The 27,219-nt window shown below is 40.2% G+C and overlaps 1 protein-coding gene across 2 annotated transcripts in view; it reads left to right on the forward strand.

The window, feature by feature from the left end:
- The first annotated feature begins 1,919 nt into the window (after positions 1-1,919).
- Positions 1,920-27,219, forward strand: part of LOC121165150 (meiosis 1 associated protein) — a 64,415-nt gene continuing 39,115 nt past the window's right edge. For both annotated transcript variants that reach the window (XM_040993641.1, XM_040993642.1), the window contains exons 1-3: positions 1,920-2,165; positions 12,735-12,920; positions 14,867-15,035. In XM_040993641.1, coding sequence (XP_040849575.1) covers positions 1,920-2,165; positions 12,735-12,920; positions 14,867-15,035 — 601 coding nt within the window. The remainder of the gene's footprint in view (positions 2,166-12,734; positions 12,921-14,866; positions 15,036-27,219) is intronic.

Raw genomic sequence — 27,219 nt, forward strand, 5'->3', positions numbered from 1 at the left:
CTGTTATTTAAAACAGTAGAAACACTAAAAATTCCATTTAAGGCTTATGAAAGGAACTATGCAAATCAATTAACCTCAAGTAAGTGATAATAAGATTATGTGGAGACCCTCTTGGAATTTAATAGGATCTGATCTGTCTTTGTGAAAGAATTTCTTAAGAGCAGTGTGAAAAGCTTTTGTGGTTGCTTCCTTCCCGTGGTCAAACTTATGATAAAGTAAGCATCCTTTTGCATGTTTTAAGACTTTCAAGTTTGGATGAGATTCCAACATCTTATGCTTTAAATTTTCTGAAACATCTCCTAGAGTTCCTTTAATTATGAATTTTTTTTTTTTTTTGCAAGTGGCATTTTCTCGGGGGTGTCTTCATCATTTTTGTCACAACCACTTTTCTCGATGTTGATTAGTTTGCCTTCACAGATTCCTTCAGGCTGCCTATGAGGCGTCTGTCAAATGGTGGCAATGTCAACATTCTCAATCAGCTCTTTCTTCTGTAACTCCTGTTATGTTCTATGTAAATTTCACTTTCATCATTAGCACTTTTTTAAAAGATTTTATTTATTTATTTACTTATTTATTTATTGGAAAGGCAGATATACAGAGAGGAGGAGAGAGAGAGAGAGAGAGAGGAAGATCCGTCTGATGGTTCACTCCCCAAGCGAGCGCAATGGCTGGAGCTGAGCCAATCTGAAGCCAAGAGCCAGGAGCTCTTCCAGGTCTTCCACGTGGGTGCAGGGTCCCAAAGAGTTGGGCCGTTCTCAACTGCTGTCCCAGGCCACAAGCAGGGGGCTGGATGGGAGGCAGGGCCGCTGGGATTAGAACTGGCGCCCATATGGGATCCTGGCACATCCAAGGCAAGGGCTTTAACTATTCCACTATGGTGCTGGGCCCATTACCACTTTGCTTCACTTCCAGTTTTGTTGGCCAGCTCCCTCTTTGAGATATTAGTCTCATGTGATCTTATAAAGAGAGTAGAAGGAAGCACAATTATAGTCTTTGCTGTCTGTGCTGAGTAGCAGATTTGCAGTGACCAGTCACTGATAGGGACTGTATTGCTGTAAGCTTGGTTGATTGAATGACTCATATCATGTTCCAATGCTCTCCTAGTTGATTGGATGATCATTGCTTAAAAACCCCTGAACACAGCTGATCAGGGCTGTTCACCTCTTTCACTTGCAGTGGCTTGGGACAGTTCACTAGTCAGTACTGCCCAGTAAATAAAGACTCGTGAGCTTCTAAGAGTCGGCCTCAGATGCATTTCTGGGATAGATTTGGTCAACATGCAACAAATGCTATTCTTTTACTTAGCGATTTATGTGGGCTTAAAAAGCTAGATACAATTGTTGTTTCTGTAATTACTTGTAGTCAGTATTCCATTTCAGACTGACTGAACTGCACCCACCCGGAAGAGGTTCCTGGTTCCCGGCTTCGGATCAGTGCAGAACCAGCTGTTGCGCTCACTTGGGGAGTGAATCATTGGATGGAAGATCTTCCTCTATGACTCTCCTCCTCTCTGTATATCTGACTTTGTAATAAAAACAAAATAAATCTTTAAAAAACAACAACAAAAAAATAAAGCTCACAAGAGATCATCATAGAACTTAATTGCAGTATAATAAATGATACTAAAGGAGGCAAGTTTGTGAAGGTAGATACCTTGCTTTGAGACTGGAATTTGATTCATTACAGCATCTCTAAGCATTCTCAGACTTCAGGTGTACATCTAGATCTCCCCAAGAACTGTTCATATGGGATGGACTAGACAATCTTGTCTAATTCCTCTGATGACTTAATCCCATCAATTTGCATTCTTTATTTTAACAGAGTACATAGTTCATTTCTGTGAAAGCCAATGATTTCTCTTTTCTTTGTGTAGAAAATATCCAAGGAGTGGCTGCAGCTCCACCTCTGGTCTGGCTACCATGCATCATGGGCGAACTACTGGTAAAAAAAACCCTGATCCCACTCCTCCGCCAATCTACCAGCCACTTCCACGACTCCTCATTGTGCACATCGCTCTCCCTTCTTGGGCTGACATCTGCTCCAACCTCTGCGAGGCTCTGCAGAACTTTTTCTCTCTAGCCTGTGGCTTGATGGGTCCCAACCGCATGTCCCTGTTCAGCTTGTACATAGTACAAAATCAGCACGAGTGCATCCTCCCCTTTGTGGTAAGTGTGTCTGTGTGTTCATTTTATTCTAAAAGCAAAGATAAGATTTCTGGAGATGAGCACAGTTGGTTCCCCACACCCAGTGGCCCTCAGGTGACACTGTGAGAACTGAATGTCATCCTATGTATGTAGAGATTTGTACTATAAAAAGAGAAGCCCCAAAAGCATTAATCTAGGGTTTAAATAGGCTGTGCCTTGCCTGCCTCCACCCTGACAAAAAGAAACCTAGACATTTACAGATCTTGGAAATGTAAACCACTGATTGCTTTCACCCCATTCAAAATGTCAACGCACGAAGAAGGAAGTTTCTGACTCTCTCCAGAGGTCTCTACCTATTCATCACAATTTTCTTTGCTCAGAAAGCCCTAAGGGGACAGGCATTGGCACAGCAGTAGAACCCTATTTGGCATGCCCTTATTCCATATAGGAGTGAGTGGTCTGAAGCTCCACCTCTGCAGGAGGTAGGAGAGCGTGTCTCCATCTGGGTCTCTGGGTCCATCTGGGGGGCTAACTGGAACATGGCAAAAATCTCTCTCTCTCTCTCTCTCTCTCTCCCTTTTCTCTTTCTGCCTTTAATATAAATATATATATGTATATATATATTTTTTTAGAAGGACGGTTCTAACTATGCAAAAATATTTTCTCCACATCTCAGATGACTCAGGTGAAACTCCCCATAGAGGTATTTTTTTTATTGTTTATTTAAAGTGTTTTTGTTTTTATTGACTTGAAAGAAAGAAACATAGAAACCTTACAACTTCCAACCTACTCTCCAGATTTGCCAACAACCAGGGCTGAGCCAGCTGAAGCTAGGAGGCCAGAAGTCCATCTGGATCTCCTGCATGGGTGGCAGAGACTCAAGCAATTGAGCTTATGGACCCTGAAGTGGAGAGAGAGAGCAAAGAAGAAAGAGTGCGAGTGGAAATGTACTGAGGGTAGATAAAACTATCTTCAAAGTTCCCCCCTTTTCTCCCTTCCTACCATTAGGAGACCTTGGCAGAATTCTGAAGAGAACATAGCACAAGGCCTCAGATAAACTGATTTGGGAAGGAGAGTCTCTGGGCTGGGGATGTTAACAGTCCAGGAATATAATCAGCTAGGGGTCCGAGACCTTGAGGCAGCTCCATTCCGAGACTGCGGTACGCTAGCTATGCACCAAGTCTGGTGTGAAGATAGCCAAGTGAAGCTTTTGTCATTGGTCAGCATGAAATATCACACATAGGATTTTAATCAGAAGTACCTGGTAACTCAGGAAAAATTGCAAGCCAAAAGTCCTTCTGATAGGTTAAACCTCTGTTAGAAATTTGAGAAAATTGCTGGGATAATGCTATTATCTGTGTACCCATATAGAACAATGCACTCTTTGCTAATGGACTTTAAGTCCGTTGTCAGTAAGCTGTATAGGTATCTGACATTTTCTGTCCGCAGAGAGAGCCCTAAACATAAATAAGTGGAGAAAGATAACATGTGAGGACTGTCACCCAGGATGGACACCTGATATTTCTCCCCATATCTAATTTTTAATATGATCAAATAATTCTGAACATTTTTAAGGAATCATGATAGGATTCATTATTAAAATATTAGAATTCCTTTTATATCCATTGTTCCTTTAATATAAATAATTCCAACCAAAATGATTCATTTTTCTTTAAAGCAAGATTTCAGAAGAATGTTCTTACTGTGAAGATCTTCCCAATTCTTTAACTTATTCATGAAAATAATGAATTTTTTAAATTATGTATGATCTCCAATGAAACATTGGGACTCAGAGTGCTCTAGTTTATCTGTAACACTTCCTCACCCTTAATAGCTGATGTTCAAATGCAGTCCCTTCTAGATGACAAATAATAGAGATGTAACATATTATTAGCATTAAGATAAACTTCAAAAAGATAATATGGTAGACTATTGATTGATGCAGGAAGGGGAGAGTATAAATAAGATAAGGAAATATACTAGTTTTTGTCAGTTTCATAATGTTGAGTTAATAGATAGTGCTGGAGGCTAGCACCAAGGCATAGTGGGCTGAGCCTCTGCCTGCTGCACCACATCCCATAGAGGTACCAGTTAATGTTCTAGCTGTTCCACTTCCAATCCAATTCCCTGCTTAATAGCTTGGCAAAGCAACAAGGGCTTTCAGATAACCCACATCCTTGGGACTCTTGTACCCATATGGAAGGCCAAAAGAAACTTCTGTTTCCTGGCTTCAGATTGGCTCTGTTCCAGCCCTTGCAGCCATTTTAGGAGTTAACCAGTGGACAAAAGATCCTTCTTTCTGTATTGCCTTCTGTCTATGAATCTGCCTTTCCAATAAAAATAAATAAATATTTTTTTAAAAAAGAATGGAAATACTACATATCAAACTAGGGGCTGCAGAAAAGTCAGTGCAAAGAAAAAAAAATCCATACCTTTAAACTATATTAATTGAAGTAGTTCAGATTATATTAACTGACAATAAAGACAAAATAAGTGAAGCAGAAAATTCAAGAATAAAAGTAACAGCAAGACAAAAGTATTTTTTTAACTAAAAAGTAACAGCAACAAAAAAGAGTTAAAGAAAGTCAAAGGAAGGAAATAATAAAGAAAAAATTAAAAATTAATGAGCATGGAAGTAGAAACTAGCACAAGAACAAAATATGAACAGAGTCAAAATCTAATTCTTTCAGAAAAAAAAATAGGAAATACCTAAACCAGTGGTTAATCTAGTTTTGGGGGAAAAAAAGAAGGCGCTACACACAATGTAAAATTTAGTGAGGGGAAAATAACTGCAGATAATTAATTGTGCATAACAAAGTAATTACTAAACATGATCTAAGGAAAAACAGAGTATCTAAACTCACCATTTTCCAGAAAAATAACAGGGAAAGTTTGCAAAATCTAGCTTCTCCAGAAACGGAGCACTGAACTCAAGCAGTTTTGTAGGAACTCTGCCTGCGTACTAGCCACCGGCCGTAGCTCACCTGTTACTGGAGGGTTGCTTCCTGCTTTCCAGTAACCACAGAACAACCTCAAACCAGTGACTATCTCTGCCATTTGGTGGACTACAACTGTATCTTTCTCTGCCTCTCTTCTCCCTGTCTTTCAAATAAATAAATATTTTAGAAAGAAGGAAAGGGAAGAGGATGGTAAAACAGGTTGAGCACTGCCTACAACCCTGGCATCACACATGACCACACCATTCAAGTTCCAGCTGCTGCGATAGCCACCTGCTGCTGTGCCTTAGATACAGCAAAAGATGGCCCAAGCACTTGGGCCCCTACTCTCCATGTGGGAGACCTGGGTGGAGTTCCAGGCCCACTCCTGGCCATTACAGCCATTTAAGGAGTAAGCTAATATCTGTAAGCTCTCTTTCTCACGATCTCACTCTCTCCTTGTTTTTCAAGTAAATAAGTCTTTATGTACACATATATACATAAACCAGGGATCTGAATTGGAAGCCAAGCAGCTGAGACTCCAACTGGCACTCTGCATTGAGATACCAGAATGTCAAGCAATTCCCTGCACCATAATGCTGGCCCCTCAAACAAAAAATTTGTAATGCTAAATAAGATCTGATAAAGTTGGTAGGAAAAAATATATTCAAGAAATACTCAGGTAAACTGGATAGCCATGCAGAAAAAACAAATCTGGAGCCATACTCTACAGCTCACAGTAGGAACATTTCCTGATACAGCAAAAAATTAAACTACACAGGTACTAAAATAGATTATCAGTCTGGATCCAAGAAGCAGAAAACTTACACAATGATCTTGCAAATTGAAAAGGCTGCAAGAAGATGATTCGTAGGGCAGACCAAGGCTGTGCAGTCACCAGAAGTGGAGCCAGGACCCAAACCCAGGCTCTCCAGAATGGGATGTAGGCATTTGAGATGGTGTCTTAATCACCAAACCAAACACTCACCCTTGATTTTCTAATTACATAAAGAGCTCCTATATGTCAATAAGGAAAAGACCAGTAATCCAATAGCAAATGAGGATGGATATATAAGATAGTTTTTAGAAAAATAAATGTAGGGCCTGGCACAGTGGCCTAGCGGCTGAAGTCCTTGCCCTGAACGTACCAGAATCCCATATGGATGCCAGCGGCCCTGCTTCCCATTCAGCTCCCTGCCTGTGGCCTTGGAAAGCAGTAGAGGACGGCCCAAAGCCTTGGGACCCTGCACTTGTGTGGGAGACCCAGAAGTTCCTCACTCCTGGCTTAGGATCAGCACAGCACCAGTCGTTGCAGTCCTTGGGGAGCGAATCATCAGATGGAAGTCTTCCTCTCTGTTTCTCCTCCTCTCTGTATATCTGACTTTGCAATAAAAAAAAAAAAATCTTTAAAAAAAAGGAAAAAGAAATGTAAATAGTTCATAAGCATGAAAGCACTTTCAACCTTTATAGTAAAAAGAGAAATGCAAATTAAAACTACAAAAAAGTGCCTGGCATGATGACTCAAAGACTAAATCCTCCCCTTGCAAGCACCAGGATCCCATATGGGTGCCAGTCAGTGTCCCGGCTGTTCCACTTCTCTTCCAGCTCCCTGCTTGTGGCCTGGAAATCAGTAGAGGATTGACCAAAGCCTTGAGTCTCTGCACCTGCATGGGAGACCCAGGAGAAGCTTCTGGCTCCTGGTTTCAGATCAGCTGAGCTCTAGTCATTGCAGCCACTTGGGGAGTGAACCAGAGGATAGATCTTTCTGTCTCTCCTCCTCTCTGTTAATCTGCCTTTACAATTAAAAAAATAAATAAATAAAATAAATAAATAAAGAGAATAGGAAACTATGCTGTCACAGTGGTATAGTTAGCACAAATTTAGCTTTCAAAATAAGATGCATTGTGTTTTTTTTTTAAAAAAAAGATGCATTGTGTTTTTATAACTAATTTTGTTCCCATTTTAGAAAATTTAAATACAAATGTATTTTTATGATTGTTGTCAACATTGGGAGTTAAACTTTCACTGTTGGATTTTCCTAAAACAGTATCAGGGGGGAAAAGTAGGTTTCCTTTAACGGCATTAAATCAGTTAAGATTAGATTCAACTGTAGGCAGTAGAAACACCGAAACAAAAATAGCTTAAATAAGATACAAACTCACTTCTCAAATAATGCTAGGCTGGCATAGCAACTTCATAGTCATTAGGAGACCATCCTGGTTTGTTGTTCCATCATCCTACTACCATCTGCTACTTAGCTACTGTCTTGGAGTCCAAGCTGTCTTCTCTAGCTCAATCTTTTGTACCAGACAAGAGCAGAAAGAAAAAGGGAGAGCAAAGCTACTCCCTCAGCCTTTAAGCAGACTTACCAGACGTTGCATCCACCATTTCTGCTTACATCCCATTAGCCAAAATTTAGCTACATTGAAATACACAGCAATCAGAGACCATGGGAAATGTAATTGCTATTCTAGTCACAGTACCCAACTAAAACTTGGAAGGCCTATTACCGAGAAGAGGATGATATCAAGGGTCAGACAGGAATTTCTGCCACCAGAATAAGCACACACACACACACACACACACACACACACACACACACACAATTGGAGGAAAGTATAGTCAGACAAATAGTAATTGACTAAGCAGTCCCAAGAAGGCTAGATCTTTTTTAAAAGATTTATTAATTTTTATTGGAAAGGCAGATTTACAGACCAAAGAAGAAAAGAAGATCTTCCATTCACTAGTTCGCTCCCCAAGTAGCCAGAATAGCCAGAGCCAATCTGCAGCTAGGAGCCAGAAGCCAAATCTAGGTCTCCCATGCAGGTGCAGGGTCCTAAGGCTTTGGGGCATCCTCAACTGCTTTCCCAGGCCATAGGCAGGGAGCTGGATGGGAAGTGAAGCAACCAGAAGATTAACTGGTGCTCATTTGGGATCCCGGTACTTGTAAGGAAAGTATTTAGGCAATTGAGCCATCACTCCATGCCCAAGAAGGTTAAATCTGAAGCCAAAGAAGAATCCGCTTTCCACTGTCAAATCAAAGGCTCCAGAATGGGCAAACTAAGCACCTTTGAAAATTAGAATGGCAGTAGGGTTAAAAGTAGAAAGACCATTGAACATCTGTTTAAAAAGCAGCTTTGGGGCTGACACTGTGCTAATCTTCTGTCTACAACCATTGCATCCCATATGGGCTCCAGTTCATGTCCTGGCTATTCCACTTCCCATCCAGCTGCCTGCTTATGGCCTGGGAAAAAATCAGAGGATGGCCCAAACTTTTGTGATCCTATGCCTACATTGGAGACCAGGAAGAAGCTCCTGGCTCCTGGCTCCTGGCTTTGGATCAGCTCAGCTCCAGCCATTGCAGCAATTTGGAATACCAATGGATGGAAAATTTTTCTCTGTGTTTCTGTTTGTAAATCTGCTTTTCCAGTAAGAATAAATAAGTCTTAAAACAAAACCAAAAAACATAGCTTGACTTTTCCATTCCTCCTTCTCTAAGAGTGAGGCATGTCCTCCACCCTTTTGCCATCAAAAAACTGAGATTTTATCTCTTGAAGACCTCTAACCACAGGAACACCAGGCAAGTTCCTTACCTAAACAGGGCAATTGAATTCATCTTTCATATTGAACATTGAGACTTCCCCTCCAACAATATTCACAGTCCCTTTCCTTCATTTGGTTTCCAGTCCTAGTCCCTTCAGAAATATCCTTCTTTAACAAAAAAAATACCTGAAAGATACTGAAGTCAGGGGTTGTGCAACAAACCAGCACAGGCAAATCACTGCAGGTAAACCTACTCAACAAGCCCTGCCCTTGCTTTCAAGGCTTGCAATCTTGTTTTTCAGTGCCAAGTTTGTAATTAGATAAACAAATGAATCAAGGATCAATGTACAATTTAAGGAAAATTATTTTTGATGGCCTTTCTATTCATTTGAAAGGCAAAGCTTCAGAGAGAGAGAAACACAGAGAGATCTTCCATCCACTGGATCACTCCCCAAATGGCTACACCAACCAGAATTTGGCATGTCTGAAGCCAGGAGCCAGGAGATTCCTCAGGGTCTGCCATGTGGGTACAGGAACCCAAAAGCTTGGGTTGTCTTCAACTTTCCAGGCTGTTAGCAGGGTGCTGGATACAAAGTAAAGCAGCCAGAAGTTGAACCAGTGCCTAAATGGAACACTGGCACCATAGGCAATGGTGTTGCTCGCTGTGCCACAGCACCAACCCCTAGAAAAACTTCTGAAATGCAATATGCATACCCAAACTGAAATATAGGAAATTTTAAAATTAAAGGGAAACAATAGAAGAAATAGATTGTGAAAGAAGAAACTCACAGACCCAGCGCTACAGTATAATAGAGGAAGCCTGAACTTACATTTCCACATGGGAGCCCGTTCTATTCCCAGATGCTCTACTTTCAATTCAGCTCTCTACTAATGTGCCTGAAAATGCAGAAGATGGTCCAAGTCATACAATCCCTGCAGCCATGTGGGACCAAGAGGAAGTACCTGGCTCCGAAGCTATCCAGCTCTGGCTGTTGTGGCCATTTGGGGAGTAAATCAGTGGAAGTAAAAATATTTCTTTGTGGCTCTCCTTCTCTCTCCAAATTCATCTTTCAAATAAAACTAAGAAATCTTTTTAAAAAGAGAAGAAAGTTAAAGAAACAAAGCTATCCTTGATATCCTCAGGGATGTAAAAGATATTCCATCTATGAAATAAAAACAGGGCCTGGTGCAATGGCCTAGTGGCTAAAGTCCTTGCTTTCATACTCTGGGAACCCAAATGGGCACCAGTTTGTGTCCCTGCTGCTCCACTTCTCATCCAGCTCCTTGCTTGTGGCCTGGGAAAGCAGTTTAGGATGGTCCAAAGCCTTGGGACCCTGCACCTGCATGGGAGATCCAGGAGAAGCTCCTGGTTCCTGGCTTCAGATCGGCTCAGCTTCTGCTGTTGTGGCTACTTGGAGGAGTGAACCACCAGATGGAAGATCTTTCTGTAGCTCCTTCTTTCTGTAAATCTGCCTTTGCAATGAAAATAAATAAATCTTTAAAAAAAAAAAAAAAGAAAAGAAACAGATTGCTTTTTTTAAAAGTCAAAATTGGGGCCAATCAGCTAATCCTGTGCCTACAAGTGCTGGCATCCCATATATGGGTGCCATGTTCCAGGTGCCGAGCTCCCTGCTTGTGGCCTGCGAAAACAGTGGTTGGAACCCTGGAGTCATGTGGGAGACCAGGAAGTAGCTCCTGGCTGCTGGTTTCTGGCTTTAGATTGGCTCAGGTTGACCATTGTAGCCATTTGGGGGAGTGAACCAATGGATAGAAGATCTTTGTCCTTCTGTTTGTAAATCTGCTTTTCCAATGAAAATAAACAAATCTTGAAAAGAGAGAGAGAAGATAACTCATCACAGCTGTGCAAGTGGTCCTTCTTGATCCTTCACAGATGTCTTAAAAACTCAAACTGAACAAAAAATGCTTTCGCAAATTGGAATTGTGATAGTTCAAGTGAAAAAGGCAATAAAAAATTTAGTAATAGCAGATAAAGTTGAGCTAAACTCCAAAGAACAAAATAATGGGAAATAGGAGAAAAATACTTAAGAAAATTGGCAAACTAGTCCTGGGTGCCCAACACCCAAAAAATAAGCATAATTATAAGAGAGAATATAGAGAGTACTAGAGAGGAAGTCATCAGACATAATTAAGAAAATTTCCGAGAATAGAATAATGTATTTCTAGATTAAAGGGGCCTACAAGGTGCCAGAACAATGGATGAAAATATACACCAACACAATTCATGAAACCTCAGAAAATTTGGAGCAAAATTAAAATCTTATAAGGTTCAAGAATGGAAGAAACAGTCACCTACAAAGAAATTAGAATTATAATGATTTAGTCTTCCCAGAAGCAGCTTGGGATATCAGATGACAAGGACTTTAAAATTATGGAGGAAAATCCTGTGTAGCCAAGACTTCTCTGTCCAACAAAATCATCAATAAAGTTTATAACCAGAGTGACATTTTTTTCTCATATAAAATACCAAAAAGTATATTTTCTGATAGAGTAGCTATGGGTGGCAGTAGTTAATTGAACATTTCAAAATAGCTAGTAGGTAGAATTTTGAACACGAACAAATGATAAATTTTTGAGATAAAGAATATGCCAGTTGCCTCACTCCAACAATTTCCCATTTGAATAAACATATTGAAATTTCACATTGTACCTCATAATTATCTACAATTAATATGTTTCAACTAAAGATTAAATTTAGGGTAGGTGTTTGGTTTAGTAGTTAAGACACTGATTGAAAAGGCAGAGGGACAGAGAGAGGGTAGACATAGAGGGAAAGAGAGATCTTCCTTCTACTGGTTCACTATGTGTTTACAACAAACAAATAAATATTCTAAAGTTTGTAAAAAATAGAACTAAAAGATGTTTTTATAAATAAAATAGAAGGTCTTGTTCCTGTACTTTTTAAGCTACATGATGTTCCACTGGATTATATCTTAAAGAGTGATGTTATAATTTTATTTTCAAATGTCAATAAAGTATGTTAGAAGTTACTTCTTTAGCAACTACTTACAATTAGAACTTAAGAATCTAGATGTCAAAATTCACATAGGAGTATGTGTTCCAGATCCTCTGGAGATATGTAGAACATTTATAGCCTGCTAGGCTATCCCTTGGTCTGGTATAGTCTCATTACTTTCTTGAGTAGCTTTCTTCCCATCTAAATTACAAGTTTTCTTTGTATGAGAATTAAGTCAATCCAATTTCTTGTGTTTTCCCAAGTGGTTTTGGCAGAGAAGCATTAAGCAAAGACAGCCAGGAAGCTGAGTGAGACACTCCAGCAATCTCTACGCTGGCAGTATTGTAGCTCTGGGAATGAAGGATGTATGTGTCTTACAAATATGCTTATCACTGCACTGTGATGAGGAAGATTTTCCTGTTACAAAATATGGTTCCTCTCTACCCACTACTTCTTACTGATAGATGGAATCCCTTCGAATTATATTCACAAATCTTTCATTTGTACTTATTAACAATGCATATGTCCTTGGGAAAAGTGACATTGAGCTAGAACCAAATTAAATTGGATTAATTCCTAAGAGCAAATTTTTATAAAGGAGAATGTGGAGCATAAAGAGGTCTGGTGTTTACATAACTGCAGAGTAAGCCAAGTGTCTCCTCTTTAATGAAGTGGACCTGGGGACCCCAGCAAGCAGGACTTCACCAGTTCTGAAATGATCAATTGCATCAGTGTCCACTCTGCTAGGCAAACACTGGTTTTAACAGAGAAAATCTTGGTGTCTACGCTGACCAAGACATGAAGATATTTTCCAAGAGTGGCCTGTTAATCTACAGTTTTCAGATCACTGCAAAATAGGCCTAAGCTCACACAACTGGACCTTCCACTGAGTGAGTAAATGAACTAAAATATTTTCCTGTTTCCAGAACACTATCAAAACCTTTCTGAGATTTTTTTCTTCTGTTGTAAGGAAGATTTTAGGGCAGTGCTTGGAACATTGGTAGGCCTTCAGAAGAGACTGGTCAAAGGAGCAGATTTTCAGGAAAGGAAGGAAGAGAAGGGACTTCTTAGGAGTAATTAGGCTGCCAATTAATCTGAAACCTGGGTCACTAATGATTTGCTTCTTTTTCTCTGCAGCAAGTGAAAGGAAACTTTGCTAGGCTGCAGGCCTGCATCTCAGAGCTCCGCATGCTACAGAGAGAAGGTTGTTACAGGCCACAGCATGCATCTCTACAGCTGGCAGTACAGGATGGGCTCCAGCAGTTCAAACAATACAGCAGATATATGACCAGGAGTACAGCCCTTACCTGCACTTCCCTGGAGGTGAGTGTTGCTGGCTATTAAGACTCAAAGCCATCTTCCCATTTCAACCCATTGAAGTATCACACTTCATCCTTACATGAGTCTGTTTAACACACATCTGATATAATTATCAGGGCTCCATTTTCACCTCCCTGCACACAGAGGGCATATTCCTTATTTTCCTATAACCTTTATATTTCTGAAAGCAGAAATGGGGAACCAGCATTGCAACCCAGTGGGTTAAGCCACCATCTGCAACCCCAGCATCCCATATCAGAGCTATGGTTCTGAGTCCTGCTGCTGCTCCACTTCTGATCCTGCTCCCTAATAATGCACCTGGAAAAGCAGCAGAAGATGATCCTAGTACTTAGGCCTCTGCCACCCACATGAGAGATCCACATGGAGTTCCAGGTTCCTGGTTTTGACCTGGCCCAGCCCCAGTCATTGAGGCCATTTGGGGAGTAAACCAGCAGATGGAATATCTCTGTGTGTGTGTGTGTGTGTGTGTGTGTCTGTCTGTCTGTCTGTCTGTCTTTCCCCCTCCCTCTTTTACTCTGCCTTTCCAATAAGTAAGATAAATCCTTTTAAAAATAGTAAGAGATTTTCAGAGAAGTTTGAAAATATGGACTAAAGTGAATTGTAAAGAAAACTGAAATTGAAATCAAACTTTAATATGCCATCTGCCATTAGGTTTGTAAACTTATAATATAAACATTAAATACCTAGGTTGATGCCTATGTTTAGAGTACCCTCAAGTAAATCAAATATTGACACCAAATGAGTATATTTTCTTGGGATTGACAAACATGTCAATGTAAAAATTACTACTATTCTGGATATTCCATTGAATACATGAGGAGGTGTGAATTAAAGCACTGTCAGTCTCTGATAACCTCAGGCATGAAACAAATGAATTTTAAAAAGGTTGTTTGAAACTTTTCATTTTTAGTTCTACATGCAAACAGCTTAGAAGGTGCCACCCATCAATGGTAACTTACAAGTAAATAGCAGAAGGACTGTAAACAACTCTTTTTAGATTCCTAAGAGAAATGCAGTAGGAACACACTGCTGCCTGCAAAGTTGGAGACGGACATACAAGCACAGAAAATCACAGCCTCAGCAGCAGGAACCTCCGCAGGAACCAGTGCTGGACTGTAATGAATGAACTGCTGGAGACTCTTTGGGGGCAGAGCTAAGAGTGGAAAACTCCAGGGCACCCAGTCTTGGGGGGCCCATACACTTCTGTGAGTTCACCTGAGTTAAGCCAGATCCTAATTAAACATCAGAGGGGAATTCCCTTATGCGTTTTATGGAAGAGGGGAAGAGGATCTTTTTGAAATATGCCAAAGCATTTTGTTTTTAACAAGGTTATCTTCAGTGAAATTTAGTTAACATTTTGGCTAACATTTTGGCTCTAAGACCCTAGCTGAGGTTGGCAGGTTAGCATTGTGATACAGCAGGCTAAGCCATGTCTTGCTATGTGCACATACCCTATCAGGGTGCCTGATTCAACTCCAACTACTCTGGACTTGCCATCCAGAACTCCTGCTAACGTGCCTGAAAGGTAACAGATGATGGTCCAAGCACTTGGATTCCTGCCACCTACATGGGAGATCCAGATGGAGTTCCTGGCTCCTGGCTTTAGCCTGGCTTAGCCTTAGCTGGTGCAGGCATTTAGGGAGTGAACCAGCAGGTGGAGGATTTCTTTGTCTTTCTCTCCATCCAAACTCAATCTTTCTTTCTCTTCCTGTCTCTATGACTCTCCCTCTCCCTCCCTGTTAATATTCCTTTCAAATAAATAAGTTAAAAAAAAATAGCTTAGCTTCTCTGAAGAAAGGAAAATACTCAACTCCAGCCCACAAGAACCAGCTTGTCCAATCCCAACTGACCTGAGTAGAGGGGAGGGAACCTGAGGAACAATTGTGAACCTACCACATTCACTGAAAGACTGAGTCCTTTGTTTACAGATTACCATTCTGACTTCCCACCCTGGAAAAGAAGTGGTCAAACAACTAGAAGAAGGATTGAAAGATACAGACCTGGTCAGGGTCAGGAGACTTCAGGTTGTCGAAATCACAAAGGAAATCCTTGAGCAGGTGCACTCGGCATCCCCTGTTGAAGAGCCTAGCATTGATGGTAAGAACTGTGCTTCAAGTAAAAGCAGTGGTGATATTTTAAATGAGTAGCCATTTTCAGGTTAGTAACATTATTTTCCATGGTCTTTTTGTGTTTTTAGACGGTAAATAAAGCCGTCAGATTTCATTGCAGTTCACATAGGTTTTTCTAGATGATGGGGTCAAAGTGTTTATTACTCTATTTCAGAACAGAGTAATAGAAAAAACAAAAAGTAGTAAAACTAAGATAGTATTTTTTTTTAAAAAAAGTCCCTTCCCTTCTAATCTAAAGAGATTGAAATATCCCTCCCAATGCTCTTCTATATTTGTATATACGTATGTATACACACATACTTGCTATCATAATGGGATCATATTGTACCTAATGTTCTGTGACCCTCTTTGCCTGTATATGTTGTGTAGCTGTATCAGTAAATATAGATCTATTTCTCTCTCAATCTTTTTTTTTTTTTTTTTTTTTTTGCTCAATTGAGAGGAATATCCCAAGTTCCTTTCTTGCTAGTTCAAGCACCAAATGCCCACAGCAGCCTCTGGCTAGACCACATGAAAGCATGGAAACAGGAACTCAATCCAGGTTTCCCGTGTGTGAGACAGGAAGCCAGTTATTTGAGCTGGAACCACTACCCCCAGAGTTCTCTTAGCAGGAACGTGGAATCAAGAGCAGAGCAGAGTATGAAACCCAGGCACTCCAAAGTAGGATGCAACTGTCTTGATGACATACTCTCTTCTCATTTTCTAATGACTGCATGATTTTTATTGTGTACTTATACTGCAGTTTATTTATGAAAGCAATTTGTTTTATTATATGTTACTACTAAACCAATGCTCTATGAATAGACATATGTAGTATTGGTATCATGGACCAATGATAAGTTTAGTCACAAAGGGTCCTGCAGACAAAAAGACCCTATTGAACTGCTTAAAATCTCTAATATGTGAGGAGGCTTGGCACAATAGGCCCTAGTGGCTAAATCCTCACCTTGCATGCACTGGGATTCCATATGGGTGCCAGTCTTTATCCCAGCTGCTCTACTTCCCTTCCAACTCCCGGCTTCTGGTCTGAGAGGGAAGTAGAGGTCGGCCCAACAACTTGGGACCCTGCTCCCACATGGGAGACCTGAAAGAAACTCCTGGCTTCAGATCGGCTCAGCTCCAGCTGTTACAGCCACTTGTGGGTAAGCCAGCGGATGGAAGCTCTTACTCTCTGTATCTCCTCCTCTATGTAAACCTTCCTTTCCAATAAAAATAAGTAAATAAATATTTTTTAATCCTTAATATATTTACCTTTTTTCCCCTTAAAGATTAGTTAATTTGTTTGAAAAGCAGAGTGACAGAGAGACGGGGAGCGATGGAGAATTTTCATCCATTGGTTCATTCCCCTGATGGTCACAACAGAGTGGGCTGGGCCAGGCTGAAGCCAGGATCCAAGAACTCCGTCCAGATCTCCCCTAGGAGTGGCACGGGCCCAATTACTTAGACCAGTCTTCTGCTGGTTTCCAAGGAACATGAGTAGGACCTGGATCTGAAGCAAAGCAACTAGAACCCATGCTCTGAAACAGAATGCCAACATTTTAAGCGGAAGCCTAACCCACTAAACCACAATACCAGCCCAAGTAATTTTTAACTCAGGGGTTAGGTTGTTTTTAAAGATTTATTTATTTGGGCCAGTATTCAGGTTAATCCTCATCCTGCACTGCCAGCATCCAATATAGACAACAGTTCAAGTTCTGGCTGCTCCACTTCTCAACCCAGCTGCTGCTTGTGGCTTGGGAAGAAAGCAGAGGATGGCTCACGTCTTTAAAACCATGTACCCATGTAGAAGACCCTGAAGAAGCTCCTGGATCCTGGCTTCAGATGAGCTCAGCTCTGGTCATTGTGGACATTTGGAAAGTGAAACAGTGGATAGAAGACCGCTCTGCGTCTCTCCGCTCCCTCTCCCTCTTTCTAACTCTGACTTTCAATTTAAATATTTTTTCAGACTATTAGCATGAAGCTGGATGGGAAGTGAAGCAGCAGAAACACAGACTGGCACTCATATGGGATAGCAGCATTGCAGACAGTGGCTTTAATCGCTATACCAACCTTGTTAACCCCTGATTTTATTTGTGTGTTTGTCTTGTAAGTGAAGTTTGATGGATCTGAAGCATGTGCCAGGGCCTTGGGGCCTTAGTTCACACAGGTCCTGCCCCCTGCCTTCCTCCCACCTCCCTGAAATGGTTCTCATTTGCCAGCTCACCCAGTCTCAGTCCCCACCCTACCAGCCACCACACATTTACCACTGCTGACTCTGTTTCCCTCTGACCAATGACCTGGACATGTAGGCCAAGACTGAGTGCACATTACCAGGAGCAGGGCCCAGGCTCCTGGGAGGGTCTGCACTCATTTGGCAAATATCCTAGTACCTGAGAGAGTATGATATTAATGGAAAAGGCCTGAAAGATCATTAAATGGTAAACAAAGTGAATAAGTTTTACAGACCATCTATAACATACCACACTATACCTTTAAAATTTATTAAGAAATGGGCCTGGTGCAATAGTGTAGTGATTAAAGTCCTCACCTTGCACGTGCCAGTTCTAATCCCAGCGGCCCTGCTTCCCATCCAGCTCCCTGCTTGTGGCCTGGGAAAGCAGTCAAGCACCACCCAAAGCCTTGAGACTCTGCACCCGCATGGGAGACCCGGAAGAGCTACTGGCTCTTGGCTTCGGATTGTCTCAGCTCCAGCTTTTGTAGTCACTTGGGGAGTGAACCATCAAATGGAGGATCTTCCTCTCTGTATATCTAACTTTGCAATAAAAATAAATAAATCTTTAAAAAAATTTTATTAAGAAGGTAAATCTCACATTATTCTTGGCAGATTTTTAATTTACTTTTTAATTTATTAACACTTATTTGTTTGAAAAGCAGAAAGAGGGGTGTCCCATCTGCTGGTTCACTTAACCAAATGGCCACAGCAGCCAAGTCTGAGCCAGGCTGAAGACAAAAACCAGGTGCTCTACCCAGGTCTCCCTAGTTTTGAACCTATTCTCCACTGACTTCCCAGGCCCATTTGCAGGGAGCTGAATCAGAAGCAGAATAGCCAGGACTCTAACCAGCACTCAGATATGGGATACCACATCATGAGCAGCAGCTTAACCTAGTAAGCTATAACACCAGCCCTGTCACATTTTTTTTTTCTTTTTAGAAAAAGAAAACAAAATTCTACCATGGTAGCTCAAGAGACCGCAAGAAAAAAAAGTCTATGTTAGTATTTTTTAATTATCATTTTTTTCCTGCTTTTTGAACTGGTGAATCTTCATTTTCATTCTGTTCTGAATCTAAAAATCATGTAGCTTTTTGATTTGTGTGTGTACTTATGTACTTGCACAAGTAGTTGTCTGTAGATTTTTAGAAGTTTGTACAAGATAAAAGATGTATTTCTTATTGTTACTGACAAACTACTCTTAAAAAATCATAACAATTCACATTTACACTGATAATAAGCTAAATTCCCCTACTAGGACTTATCCTTATATGTTTAACTTTGTTAATTTAATATTGAATAAGTTTGTTTTGGTCTTTATTTTTATTTATCATTATTATTTCATTTTATGACACAGTTTCATAGGCTCTGGGATTCCCCCAACCCCTCCCCAAGCCCTCTCCCCATATTGAATTCTTCCATATTGTTACAGTAGTACAGTTCATGTCCAGTCATGATTCCTTCATTGTGGACATGGACCATGTCTATTTATTTATTTATTTATTTAGAAGGTGGAGATGAAGATCTTCCATCCACTCTTTTACTCCCAAAGTGGCCACAACAACCAGGGCTGAGCCAGGCTGAAGCCAGCAGCCTTAATCTCCCATCAGTGTGGCAGAGCCTGGATCAAAAGTGCAATAGCAGGGACATGAACTGGCACTTTTTATAGGATGCCAGTGTCCCAGTGACAGCTTAACTTGTGGCACCACAACCCCAGCCTTGAAAATTTTTCTTAAAATTAGATATTTTACTCTTGAATTAGACTGTGATTTAAAGGGAAAGTATGGAATATTCCTGCAGAGTTCTCCCTGTTTTATTTGCTGTTTGCTTGAATGTCTTTTTCCTTAATATCAACATCCCTAAAAATATTCACATGTATTATAAGCATATGAAAAGTGCGGATGAGGATTCAGGTGCTGTGATACGGCTGGTGTTGTGTTGGGACACCCATTTTATCAGAGCACCCCAGACAGAGTCCTGCTTCTACTTCCAGTCCAACCTTTTGCTGCTGCATGCTCTGGAGGCAGCAGATGATGGCTCCACTACTGGGGTCCTTGATTCCCAGGTGTGATTCAGCTTGACCCTACCTATTTACAGACATTTAGAGAGTGAGCTAGCAGATGAAAGAACAATCTCTCTCTGCCTTCAAATAAATTTAAAGAAATAAGTAAACATTTTTAAATGCTCATTATTTTTTAAATGTAGATAAGCACACATACGTAAATCTAAATCACCCCAGAAGTCTATACTTCCTGGGAATGGGGAGTGGGGAAATAAACTGAACCTTAAAGGACAAGTAGGAATTAGCCAAGCAGAAGACAAAAAAGACCGCTTGAAAACGAGACCCAATGAGCTGACAAAGCAAAATAAGATCAACTCTCACCAATGTGTCCTTGGCTTCCAGGACCAAAGCCTGCTGGGCAGAGGCCTAAGCAAGACTGTGAAGGTAGACAAGGGTTAGATGAGAAGGGCCGTGTATACAATGCTAAAACATTTGAATATCATTCTAGAGCAATGGAAATTTATGAAATATTCTTGTTAGGAAGTCAAGTAGAGATTGCCAAATTACAGAGTCCAAGAGTCTTTTTAAGGTTTTTAATGCGTTCCCATTATGGTTTGCCTTCCTACTGTTCTTTGGTCTCTTCCAAAGATATACACTCATGAAATTGTCCCCTATTTTGATATCCTTGATCACTTCTTGATCCCATGTTGATAATTTTACTCTTCCTTTCTTTGCCTCCTTCGCTCATAGTTAGCTTGGGTGTTTGATAACTAAGTATGCATGGTTTCTGTCAAGTTCTGACACTAGTAGATGTTTCCAATGACATGTTTCCTTGCAGTGTCTGGCAGGGGTGGGAGGGTAACCAAGATTAGCTATGTGGTTTGTAAGGATTCATCAGCTGCACATGCTCTGCTTTTCTTGTCAGTCTTCTCATTGTCCTTCCTTCCCTCTCCACCTAACCCCAATTTATAGCAGTCTCTTGCTCCAAATTATCTCTTTTTTCTTGTGAATTCCTTTCCCTATCCTCTTCCAGCTAAAACATCCCCATTCCGTTTAAAATTCCTTAAATCCTAATTCAGGTTCATGACTGTCACATTGATTTCCTTCTGCTTAGAACAATCATATCACTTTTGGTTCACATCACATATTTTAGCATTTAATTATACACTGTATATAATTGTTCACCATTTCTTCGTTGTGTGATAGTTTTATTTTCTCATCTAAACTATATCTGCTTAATATTGTCTTTCTGCACTAAGCACATTGAGGTTACAGAACTGGCTTACTCATATCTGTGCCTCAGTAGTTGCCCATGGTACCAGCTGTTGTAGGCATTGTTAAGTGGACTGATGACAGTGGTACCTGAGAGGCTGTCCTTGGTCTGTCCAGCATTCTCTGTTTCCCCTTTTTCTGGCAACACCTCAGTCTTCCAGGTCTCGGGGAGAGCCATGACAGACTGAGGGCATCACACATGGTGCTCCAGAGCACCAATCAGAGCCCTTCCCATTATGTTTTCTGATCTGAGAAAGAGAAGCTCTTTTTCTTTCTCTTCAGCCAAGCACAGGTAACATAGGGATTATGTCTTTGTCTCCCTTCAGTGACTGTATCCAAAAAGAACTTCCTTTGTCCCCGGGGATTCAGACCTCAGAGCACACCAAGGCTGCTTGGGGCATAGTTGGACAACTTAGTGACTAGAACATTATGGAAGAGCTTCTAAAAGCAGGAAAGCACCTTCTGCAGTGTGTCCTCACTAATGATTGTCCTCTAAATAATGCATGCTCCTATAAGTGCTTCTAATTCCTTTTTGTAGGTGAAGTGTAGTTGGCTTGCTGAATGAAATCTGTCTGCCTGTACTTTTTTTGTAATTAACTCTTATTCTGCTAGCTTTTACTTTCATTTTGGTTTTGTTATCTGCAGCTTCTCTTCATTCATGCTCCAGAATGAGGATGCCTCTGTCTAAATCCCAGCTCTGTCACTTGGTAACTGTGAAACTTCCAGCAGGGTAATGAGCCTTACTAACCTTCAGTTAGCACCCATGTAGCAACTGTGAGAATTAAATGAGATCATGTGTATTAATAACCTGATACATAGCAAGCACTCAATAGAAGTTAGCTACCATTCAAAGTTAACCTAATAGAAGAGCTATAAATCATGAGGATAATTTTGCTAACTTATTTTACTCTAAAATGTATTCTGAGCCTCAAGGAAAGCATAATGTCTTTTAACCACAGTCTTTTAACATGATAACAACATTTTATTGAAAATTTATTGTTCAAGTATCTTCTGTTCTAAACAGTATACAGGTATTATTTTACTTAATTCTTTTTTATAAAGGTGAACGAATTGAGGTGTAGTTTATTTTGTAAATTAACTCTCCCAACTTTTCTCAGTAGAGATAGTCATAACAGAGATTGAAATCTAAAGTCTGCTCCAAAACTCACATGTTTAAGATATACCCTACCAAATTTAACTCACAAGGGAGAAACCTGAATGGCTAATGCTGTGCTAATCCCAGGTGATTTTACAGGTTAGCTCTACCAAACTGTCAAGTAATAGATTGTCTCAGGCTTACTCAAAACTGAACAAGGACTATATAAGGAAAAAAAATTATAAGCCAAAATTACTTATGAAAAAATAATGTTTTAAATAATCACTATTATGTAAAAAGAAAATACAAATGTAGGGCCTGGCACAGTTGCCTAGTGGCTAAAGTCCTCACCTTGCATGCCTGGGATCCCATATGGGCGCTGGTTCTAACCCCAGCAGCCCCAATTCCCATCCAGATCCCTGCTTGTGACCTGGAAAACAGTAGAGGACGGCCCAATGCCTTTGGACCCTGCACCTGCATGGGAGGCCGGGAAGAAGCTCCTGGCTCCTGGCTCTTGGCTTCAGATCAGTGCAGCACCAGCCGTTGCGATCACTTGAAGAGTGAATCATTGGATGGAAGATTTTACTTTCTGTCTCTCCTCCTCTCTGTATATCTGACTTTCCAATAAAAATAAATAAACCTTAAAAAAGAAAGAAAATGCAGGACTGACAAAGTTAGCCATATCCTAAGAATACGGATAATTTAGCATTGGAAAACATATAGAGGCCAACACCATGGCTCAACAGTCTAATCCTCCACCTTCAAGTACCAGCATTCCATATGTGTGCTGGCTCATGTCCTGGTTGCTCCACTTGCAATCTAGCTCTCTGCTTTTGGCCTGGGAAGGCAGTGAAAGATGGCCCGAGTCCTTGGGACCCTACACCCACATGAGAGACCCGGAGGAGGCTCAAAGCTCCTAGTTCCTGGCTTTGGATCAGCTCAGTCTTAGCTTTTGCAGCCGTTTGGGGAATCAGCCGTTTGAAATCTAAGTTCCTACCTTCAAATGGGCTCAACCCCAACTGTTGCACATATTGTGCATGGTGAACTTGTAGGTAGAGATCTCTGCCTTTTTCTCATATTTTATTTATTTATTTTTTTAAGATTTATTTATTTTTATGCAAGTCAGAGATACAGAGAGGAAGAGAGACTGAGAGGAAGATCTTCCATCCAATGATTCACTCCCCAAGTGACCACAATGGCTGGTGCTGAGCTGATCTGAAGCCAGGAGCCAGGAGCTTCTTCCCAGCCTCCCATGCAGGTGCAGGGTCCAAAGGCTTTGGGTTGTCCTCAACTGTTTTCCCAGGTCACAAGCAGGGATCTGGATGGGAATTGGGGCTGCTGGGGTTAGAACAAGCATCCATATGGGATCCCAGGTATGCAAGGCAAAGACTTCAGCTGCAAAGCTACCATGCCAGGCCCCTCTCTTACCTTTTGAATAAATAAAAATTAATACCTAAAATAATCTGAACTTTTAGGAGAAAATATTTTATGACCAGGGTGTAGTTTTGCTAATCAGAAATAAAAGATAGACAAGTATAACTGAATTAAAAATTAAAGAATTTCTATTCATCAAAACACACCACAGGAAAGTGATAAGACAGATAAAAACTGTATTCTACCCTGTACTATTAGTAGAGTGTTGGTATCACGGGCAGTTTTGAGCATAGCAGTTAAAATGCTGCTTGGGAGGCTGGATTGTGGTGCTGCACATCAAGCCACTGCCTACAATAACTGCATCCCATAGGAGCCAGTTCAAGTCCTTTCTGCTTTACTTCAGACCCAGCTCCCTACTAAAGTACTTGAAAAAGCAGCATTAAGATGGCTCAAGTCCTTGGGCCCTTGCCACCATCTTGAGAGACCCAGATGAAACTCCTGACTTCAGCCTGGTCTAGCCTGGTTTTTGTAGCCATTTGGAAATTTCCCTCTTCTTCTCCCTTTCCCTTTCCCTCTCTCTGTAACTCTGCCTTTCAAATAAATATTTTTAAAAAGATATGTTTATGTACTTATGTGAAAGGTAGAGTTACAAATAGAGGAAGATGGAGAGGGAAAGAGAGAGAGCTTTCGTCATTGTTTCACTCTCCAGATTGCCACAAGAGCTGGACCAGTCTGATACAAGGACCCAGGAGCTTCTTCCGGATCTCCCACGTGTGTGCAGGGGTATAAACACTTGAGCTATCTTCCATCGCTCTTCCAAGCCACCAGCAAGGAGTTGGATTGGAAATGGAGCAGTTAGGACTAGAACCAGTGCCCATATGGGATGCTAACACCACAGGCAGCAGCTTTACCCACTACTCACAGATCCAGCACAATAAGTAAGTTTCTAATAATAAATTTTTAATGTTGCTTGGGAAACCTATTCCTGGATTTAAGTCCCAGCTGTACGCTAAGTTCCAGCTTTTTGCAGATGTGCATCCTGGGAGACAACAAATGATGCCACCACGTGGGAGACTCATTTTGAGATCCAAACTCTTGGCTTCAGCCCAGCCCACCTATATCCACTTGGGAAATAAACAAGCAGATGAGATCTCTCTTCTGTCTCCTCTCCCTCTCTTTTTCAAATAAACAAAAATAAATAAATTTAATATATTTAAATAAGTAAATAATTTTAAAATTCTAAAAAAGAGTTGCTATCCAGAATAAAATTATGAGGCATACTTTCAAAGTTTAATATGACACAGTCATGAAAAATATTTTAAGTTGACTAAAGGATTCATAGGTGTTCATTTCTTGTTAGGCTTCATAGCTTACACAAATATTGCATGTGTTCATTTGCATAAGATTTCACAACAGCTTCCTAAAAAATGGTTGAGTAATAAATGTGTCAAAACTGCAGGGACTTCTATGGTCAACACACTTTAGCATCTGCCCAAGCTGATGACACTCTGTGCTTGTTGGGTATGTCTTTCAGCCAGTGACAAATCCACCTAACGATGCTGTCAACTAGCCAGCATTTCTCAGCCCTATATACAAGAATATCAAGTTCCCCTTCTAAGTGCTCATAAACCATCTGTTTAATATTTTTTACTAGGCTTTGCCAGGGACCGATGTCAAACTCTTTTGGAAAGGTATTTTATCCATATGCTTTCTTAGGAAACACCCAGTATTAACAGCCCAAACATGGGAGATAAAGATTCATTACTTCCTAAAGGATTTAAGTGCAGGGGAGATGTTGGGAGGAGAGCAGAGTTAGGGAGAACCTCTTCCGTGTCTCAGTGCAGTTGTTGGACTCCAATATTGGGCTTTTTTTCCCTTTCAATGTCTTTGAAAATAGACTAGAAAACACAGCTGTTCACAGAGTTTGTCTTTGATAAGTTCATTAAAATCATTCCCTTGTGGTGTTAAGACTAAATTAGAAAAACTGTTGTACTCATTACTTAAAGATTTTGAACACAAAGGGGTATTTGCGTATTTCATTAGCTGAAGCCATGGTCTCAGAAAAATGCCATCCTTCCTATTTTAAAAATTGAGTTAAATTTTTTGAGTGCAACACATAATATAAAGTTATGTGAATATTGACATTTTAGAAAAATTTTCCCCACCAACTTTGTAGAGGAATAATTTATATGCTTTGATTTGCACCCATTCAAAGATGCATCCATTTTTAAATTAGTGTATAATTTCTGTACACATATATGATATATTGTGTAATAGTTTGCTACATGTATTCACTATGGAATGATTAAATCAGAAAAAAATCAGCATCTTATTTCCTCAAATATTTATCATTTTATGTTAGGAACCTTAAGTTTCTTTTGGTTATTTTTAAGCACATCATAAATTGATGAAGACCATGATACCTTCCTGTGCTATAGAATATCAGAACAAATTCCTCCCATCTGATAATATTCTGGTACCCACTACTTAACCTTGCTCCATTCCTCTTCCTGTCACCCGTCCCAGGGGCTCCAGGGACCACTCTAACATTGTCTTCTTCAGGAATATCTGTTTCATTGTTGTGGGTTTTGACAGTTGTGTATGTCCACAAATCATCACAACAGTCAAGATACAGAAATCATTTCTATTATCCCCAAAAGATTTCTCTTGCCCCTTTTCCCTTCATTGTTCTCCTTACCCAGTGTAGACTGCTAATCCATTATATGTCTATAGATATGTTTGCATTTTATATAAGTAAACTCAAACAGTTTCTTCAAAGGTCTTTGAAAAGATCGTGGAAATAACATATTTTTAAAAAGAGCTATATATAAATTTTTAAATTGGTTGCACCAAAATAATTTATAATTTCAGTTTCACAAATTTTTGAGATCCTCCAGTGCTTCTTGTATGTCTGACTTTTCTCCATTCATATTTTTAGATCCATCCGTGTTGCTGCTTACAGCAGTAATCTTTTATGTTGAGTAGTAACATATTGCATAAATATGTCACATTATATTTAGCCACGCACTTACTGAAGGATATTTCCATTGTTTTCCAGCTTTTTACTGTTGTGACCACAGCTGCTAGGGGTATCTGCATAGAACTTTGAGTGGACATGTTTACATTCTCCTCGGGTCTTACCTGCGTTTTTGGCTCATCTTTCCCCATCCACTTAGCTTTAGCCTCTTGTCTTTGTACTTAAAGTGGATTTCTTGCAGACAGCATAGAGTGGGTCCTATTCGCTACCCATTCTAATAGATTCTGTTTTTTTTTTTTCAGATTGTATAGTCCACTAACATTTATCATAAGTATTGTTATAGTATTTTGAGACTATCATTTTATTTTTGGTTTGCCTGATGTGTGTGTGTGTGTTTGTATAACTGTGTGTGTGTTTTTCCTGCTTTCTTGCTTTTGAGGACAGGGGGATTACATACATATTTTTAGGAATATCTTAATTTAATTATTGTATTTGGCTTTTCTTTTTTTTAACACTTATTTATTTGTTATCAGAAAGGCAGATTTGCAGAGAGAAGGAGATACATAAAGAAAGATCTTCCATTCATGATTCACTCCTCAAGTGGCTACAATGGCTGGAGCTGAGCTGATCTGAAGCCAGGAGCCAAAAACCAGGAGCTTCTTCCAGTTCTCTCACATGGGTGCAGTGTCCCAAAGCTTTGGGCCATCCTCTGCTACTTTCCCAGACCACAAGCAGGGAGCTGCATAAGAAGCAGATCAGCCAGGACAGGAATTAGCGTCCATATGGAATCCCAGGGCATTCAAGGAGAGGATTTAGCCACTAGGTCTCCGTGCTGGGTCCATTTAGTGGCTTTTCTGTGGCTTACATTTGACTGCCTTGGAATTTCATAAGTTATTTAGAGTACTATCATGTCACAAAAAATGTGTTTCACGTTAAACTACATTCCACATACAATTGTAAGGACCAAAACATTTTAAACTTTTTTTCAGCCTACTTAGCTTTAACATAATACCATATCATATAAAATATGGGACTCCTGCAACTATATGGGTCCATTTACACACACACACACAGTGGTCTTTGTTATCATTGTTGTGTATATTACATTTATATTATAAACTCTACAAGAGAGTGTTATAAATTTTGCCTCAAATATACATGTCTTAAAGAAATTAAAACAAAAATATTCTTTTATATTTACTTACATGTCCGCCATTTCTGG

The sequence above is a fragment of the Ochotona curzoniae genome, unplaced genomic scaffold, assembly GCF_017591425.1.
Source record: "Ochotona curzoniae isolate NIBS_2020 unplaced genomic scaffold, NIBS_Ocur_1.0 contig_883, whole genome shotgun sequence".
Lineage (NCBI taxonomy): Eukaryota > Metazoa > Chordata > Mammalia > Lagomorpha > Ochotonidae > Ochotona > Ochotona curzoniae.